Below are 6,692 nucleotides of genomic sequence, written 5' to 3'. Positions count from 1 at the left end.
TTCTTTATAGAGACTTTATTTGCACATATACAGTGGCTGCTTTACATCACTCTAGACTGACATTTGTACATTTAGTGCCGCTGAAAGGCATCTATACTGGAAATAATGGCACATGAATATAATACAAGTTAGCGAACAACAAAATCACTTTTTACAACTCTGTTAGCCACCAAGTCCTTTGGCGTGCCATAGTGCAAACTGCGTCATTCTGCACACAGCCGTGTGGCGGCCGATTCAAGTCCCTCCGAGGTGTCTGAGATGAGAAGAGCGAAGCTAAACTAGGCTGTGTTTTACCCAGAGGTGCTACTGCAGTGATTTAGCCCTTTAGTCACAAGGTTTCACAAGCGCTGAAGCTGGAGTGGAATGGTGCTGTGAAAATGAGACTTCAGTAAATTGCACTTGTTTTCCTACATTCACTTTGAGCCCTGGGCTCCTGCCTCCACTTTGGTTCAGCTGCACCTGCCAACAGTGACCACCAGGGGACATCAGCATGATTAAAGGGGATGATGGGAGTTGGATTGAAGCCAATTCCTTCTGTGTCTGGAGGTGATACTAGTTTGTAGTAAACCCTGAATCTTAAGTGCTGGCCCCAACAGATTTTGCAGTGTCCTAAATATGGAAACCTGGTGCAACCTCCTTTGATAAAAACTCTGGTCACTGTCTACAGGTGCCGACCTGCCACATCTTTGGTCAGTCCCGGTGCGGTCTCAGAGACAGCCGCAGCGGTCCACCACCATGGACGGGATCTTGCCGTAGATGATCTGCTCCTCGTGGTTGAAGTAGAGCATGTTGATGGGGGACATTTTGGTGGGCGTGCAGCAGGGGCCGGCGGTGCCTCGGGGGTTGGCGTTGTTCACCAGGTGGGTGTGGGGGTACTTCTGCAGGTGCATGTACTCGCACTCGCCTGAGCAGTAGTTTGCTTTGAAACGTTTGGGGGCGATGATCCAGTCGTAGCCAAAGTCCTCAAAGTCGACGGTGAGAGGATATCTGCAGCAGCGCGATTCAGAGGAGTTCACGTCACAGTCCAGCCCCACGTCTCGACGCTGACGCTTTGGAGGCTCTGCCAGCTGCACCTCCAGGAAGGGCATCTGTGAGAGAGAGAGAGGGCTATGAGACCAGTGCACTCACTGCCTTTGACAGCAGTGCAGTCCCATAGTGTGTAACTCTCTGCTGGACAAATATAGCCTGCTAATGTGTAGCACACATCCAAGTATTTCTTGTTTCTGGCTGCAGTTGTTACACCACCTCTGGCAGCAGTTTTCATACATGTCAGTAATGATATGAAACAGTAGATGGGGCCCTGCTGCTGTGGCTGTGTTGTGTCATTGATAGTGAAGTGGATGTGACTCACAGGAATGTGCAGGTGAAGTGTTGATTAGCACAGTTCACTGAAGTCTTGAGCTTGAATGGAGAAAAGCTGCTGACTGAGCACTGGGCACAGCACACAGAGGCTTTCATGGAAAGAGGACCAAAACACCCAGTCCTTCACATGTACAAGTCTGGCCCGGTCCCAGTGCCTCTGTGAGGAGCTCTACACTCAAATATCCTGAGTCTAAAACTGAGAGCCACACATGGCCTGACCGGGTTGGCAGTTCAATCCCATTACTGCATTGCTTAAAGTCCTTGAGCAAGGCGTTTGCAGCTCACTGTATTCATATACTGTAGTGTATGTGATGTATGACTGTTTAGGTGTTTAGGGAGGGGCACAGGGCACCGCTGAAATCTGACTGGCTGCTCCAGACGCCACTCCACACACAGAGGCTGAGGCAGCATCACATAAATAAATATTTAAACACATTTGACTAATAATGCTGTATCTATAAAATGACAGACAAAGCCTATTTGTTTGTACTCACACTCAAATATGTAATCTAAGTCATCGCCTTAGAGACGGACTGGCCTGGTGCCACTTCAGTGTAATGTGGACAGCCGCTGGAGACTCCACGGGCACTGAATGACAGCCATGTTTGTTTGTCTGTCCCAGGGCAGCTGTGGTCTGCTTTGCGCACTGGCAGTGATTGCTGTAGCTTATAGTCTAAGATCTACAGCCTTGATACCCTGAATAAATCCATACCTCAACCAGCCCACAGCTAAACCCGTGATGTGTGCAGAGAGCAGCGCCTCACCAGCCCCTCTTCCTCGGGCGCAGCGGTGGTCACGGCCAGGTCGCGGCCTCTGGAGTCGAGGGCGCGCACCTCGATGCCCCAGTTGGTTTCGGGCTGCCGCAGCCACACGCTCAGCACCTGCTTCACGTCGATGCTCTGCCACGAGCTCACGCCCGCCGACACGTCGATCTTCAGAGAGCGGATCCGGATGTGTCTCCCGCCCGCATGTCCCGGAGCCAGGCGCGAGATCTGCAGAAACACCGTGGTGGGCTCCGGGGACTGGCGCAGGTGAACCCACAGCTGAGCGCGCTGCACGCGGCTGGAGTGAAGCCTCTGCCCGAAGGAGAAGAGACAGCACTGCGGCCGGCCCTCCACCTGCACCCGCTGGTCCGCTGTGAGGAGAGAGCGGACCGTAATGTGATTTTACTCATAAAAGTCATGGAGCCAGAGCCAAGCACATTTACATTCTAACATTCTAATCTCTGTTTGGCATTAAATTAATTTCCATGAAAGCGCGTGAGTCATGAGTGTTATTCTATCCACACGCACGTGGAGTTTCCAGCTTACCTCAGAGCGCACGACAAGAAGGAAACAGGATACATTGTCCTGCTTTGTATTTAGTTTTCAGTAAAGCAACATGACATTATTCTTGTTATTTGTAGATTAATTAACCAGTTCTAAATAGTTCAAATTAAAAGTAACAATTTATTAAAGCAATATATAGTCTAAATATATATCTAGTCATAACGAGAGGGGAAGGACACCGTGATTTTTTAAACTTCTTCCTATTCTTTTTGAGCGTTGTGGTTTTAAACTCTCCTGTTTATAATTTACTTGTTATTTTTCTTTGTTTTGTTTAAGCTTCTAGTAAAAGAAAAAGAAAGTGCAACTAAATCTAAGCGGTGCTCTAAGCCTTCAGAAAAAGAACTAATTAAAGTCTATATAAGTGAATTCAAACGAATCAGCGGCCTGACGCGTTTACTTATGTTTTAAACAGATTCTGGTGGTTTTAAGTGAACGCGACTGGTCCACGTCCAGAATGATGACTAAGTAAAGTTTTGTTAAGCTCTAAATACTCAGCACAGCACATCACACAGAACACATGACACAAAGAATATATCACGGAACAGCCTCCAGACATACGAAGCAGATTTAGATGAAACGATGCGCTCTCCAGGCTGTGGAGTTTATTCTAAACTGGACTTTTCGGTGCGTAAAAGCCGTGCGTAAAAGCCGTGCAACACTTACGCTCCGTGGCCATGAACATGATGGTGTCGGTGGTCGCGTGCTCGTCGTCCTCGTGCAGCCCCGGGTCCCGGTTGTCATCCCCGAGCACGTCGTACTGGTCCAGCAGCTGCTGCAGCGGCGGCGCTCGTGGCATCAGTGCGCGCACCGCGTCACGGCTGATATTTGGCGCGTGCTTCATGCGCAGTTTGCTCAGGATCTGCGTCTTGATCGCGTTCAGCCGCAGAGTGCGGATGTGCTGCCGGGCCTCGCAGCTAGAGCACGGCCGGTCCGCCTCCTCCGGGACAGGCTCCGGTTCACCGAGCACCAGCAGCCCCACAGCCACGAGCACACTCACGCACAGCGCCAGCTCCGACACGCGCATCTCTCTGTTGGACCGAGGAGATGGAGAAATGTCGCATCACGCTTCATTTGCGCGCGCCTTTTATACCGAAACTTCCACCGCTTCGTGTCGTCTGAAACTTTGATTGGCTGGACAGCAACAACTCCGGACCGACAGTCACCCACACTTTTTTGTCCAATGGGACTGTGAGCGCGTGAGCCGCGTGCGTGCGCAACAAGTGCCCAGCGAGCGCTGGGCTCAACTAAACGCGAGATAAATTTTAAGATACTTTAACTTCATATGACTTGATTCACTTTGGTTCCCCGGGAATAATAATAACACTGACATTCATGAAGCAGACTTATGCAGAGGTCAGGCTGTCACGTGTGCTTCAACTCAACACTCTTGGCACTTTGTCAAACTCCGTTCCAAAACAAAATTGGTTTGGATGAAGCACTTTCAGCTGCGGACACGAGCCTGGCCTGGTCCTGTGCGCGCGGCCCAGGGCTGTGCGCGCGTTGTCCGATCCCGTCTTTGCTGCAGGTGCTTGATGCAAACAAGCGCTCCTCCGAGCTCAACCTGCTCACGGGTCACTAGAGTTCACTCAGGTTTGCGTGTAAAGACATGGCGCCCTCCAGTGGCACAGTGAAGTACATCGAAGGAGCGCGTGGTGAAGATGCGACGACACCAAACGATTCAGTTTTGAGTGTTTGATGGAAGTATTCACTTTTCCTGTGACAAACACTTAGTATCCTAATGTAAGCAGACTGCACACAGAGGTTTGTTTACCTGCATCAAAAAAATTTAACAGTGACATTACATAAACTAATAGAAGTGCAACGTGATAGAAAAAAATGGCACGACATGTCACATGTCCATAAACTGAGAATGAGACAAACTTGTATGTGTCCTGTGTCTGCAGGTTAAGGCTCTGGGGACACAGGTTCAGCTGTGATTGCAGTCACTTCTTATAAATGTTTGATATATTACTCAAGTAGTAAAAATATGGGGTCAGGTGATGTCAGTGAGCACTACCTGTCTCTCTGATATGTATGTGTGTGTTAAAATAACCTGAACATGTCTCCTCAGGACTCATTCCATTGGCAGTTCTTTTAACTGAAGCTCAAATTAAGATCAGAGCCCTGTTTATTTTGTAGTGCCTGCCTGATGTTTTCATGATTTTCTAAAATTCTGATTTGGTTTGGTGGAATAGTTTCTAGTATGGTTGCTATAGGTAACCGTTTTACATCTAAAGAAACAGAGAACGCACACCAAAATTCTTGTAGAGGTGCAAATGCAGGGAGCAGCAAGACAAAAGCGGATAAAAAATGCACAGCACGTCAAATATTTTTCTTGCTTTGGATTTCTTCTTTGTGTACTGTGGTCCACGATCTGAGTGTGATATACATTTTTTCACTTTTGAACAGTTTTACATCTACCTGCTGCCCATGTTCAACCAGGAACAAAAAGATAAACTTCATCAATTAAAACTAACATTAAAAACAGGGTAAGATTTTACATTTTTACAAAAATCTTAATTTATATTATGCGATTTTCTGATGTTATAATGTTGTTTCCTCATCACAAACATACCTGGAGTTCTTCTCTCCAACTGAAAACACTCTGTTCCACTGTGTGATGTCATGTGGTAATACAGGAAGTGCTCCACTGTGTTTTTAAACTCCATACACCAAACACTAGACGCTAGAATCATTTGGATCATTTGAGCCCTGGGGTTGCCAGTCTGTACTGAACAAAACAAAGTAAAAGGTAGCTGCTATGAAAAACACCTTCATGACATCACTAGGTGGAACAGAGCATATTGAGCTTTGGAGATGTAGACAGACTAATAATAAAGTTAAGTTATTATTAACTTAAACATGTGTGAATGAAACAAAACATAATACAGGTATGATAAGGTAAGAACATTCAAGCATTTTTATTTATTTATTTTATTTAAATTGTGTTAACTTACAGTACCGATCAAAAGTTTTAGAACATCACATTTTTCCAGTTTTTTACTGTTTATTGTGTTTGAAATGTCATTTCAGAGTGCAATGAGACAAAAAAGAAACCTGTACTTAAAAAAAAAAGCATAGAATAAATAAGCAGTTTGAGTTGAAAAATAAATCATGGAATCAATTTGTAAACCAAAACATATTTTCAACTTTTGATTCATGAAAGTGAATGAATCTTATCTTTTTTTCACCTCTGTCTGTTCAGTTTTTACCTTTGTACCATTTCAAGCTCTTCATTGGATTTACACAACTTAAACTGCAATAAATAACTACAAAAATGAGGGTGTTTTAAAAGTTTTGACTGGCAGTGTAAAGTACGGACTGCTAAAAATGTTATTACTTTACTTGTACTTCATTACCTTCCTCCAGTCTGCAAAAAAGCTTGGCCAAAATGAAAGATATAAACACTTAAATTTATCAGAAAATGACTTAAAAGTAGTGAAACTATCTGTCCATGCAGCAAGATCACTTTACTTCACAAATTCTCTTAGAGTAAACCACCTCTAGACTAGAATGAAGCAGTTTCAGAACTAGTACGTGTTGTGATATTCATTGGAACTACACTACCGGTCAAAAGTTTTAGAACACCACACTTTTTACAGTTTTTTACTGTTTACTGTTGACCAAAACATATTCTAAACTTTTGATTGATGTGTGTGTCCACCTTTGGCAGATAGAACAGCTGAACACACTCGTGGCTCGTTCTTTTTATAATAGAAATCAAATATTATTCAGAAAGTTCTTCCAAGTCTGTTGCAGAAGTTTCCATAAATGTGTGGCACTTGTAGGTTGCTTCACTCTTCTGTCCAGTTCATCCCAAACCAGCTCCATGGGGTTTAAGTCTGGACACTGTGCTGCTGCTGGACACTTCATGTTTTCAAGCTTTACCATCTCGTTCTTTTTTCCTGAGGTCGTTTTGTCAGAGCTTGGACTTGTGTTTTGTATCTTTTATCTTTTTGTTGTAAACTCTGTCTGTTCAGTTCTTACCTTTGTACCATCTCA

The 6,692-nt window shown here is 45.1% G+C and overlaps 1 protein-coding gene across 1 annotated transcript; it reads right to left on the bottom strand.

Annotated features, from left to right (window-relative positions):
* mstnb (myostatin b) lies at positions 1 to 3,714 on the bottom strand. Its single transcript, XM_020933276.2, has 3 exons — positions 3,354 to 3,714; positions 2,127 to 2,497; positions 1 to 1,088 (listed from the first exon to the last, which is right to left on the bottom strand). The coding sequence occupies exons 1-3, from the start codon at positions 3,712 to 3,714 to the stop codon at positions 708 to 710; spliced, it is 1,113 nt and encodes a 370-aa protein (XP_020788935.1). The 3' UTR covers positions 1 to 707.
* Between the last annotated feature and the right edge of the window lie 2,978 nt (positions 3,715 to 6,692).

The sequence above is a fragment of the Boleophthalmus pectinirostris genome, unplaced genomic scaffold, assembly GCF_026225935.1.
Source record: "Boleophthalmus pectinirostris isolate CB_2022bp ecotype Guang Dong unplaced genomic scaffold, ASM2622593v1 HiC_scaffold_1, whole genome shotgun sequence".
Taxonomy (NCBI): Eukaryota; Metazoa; Chordata; class Actinopteri; order Gobiiformes; family Gobiidae; genus Boleophthalmus; species Boleophthalmus pectinirostris.
The sequence above is the reverse complement of the archived record's forward strand: the minus strand, read 5'-3'. Positions and strand labels throughout refer to the sequence as shown.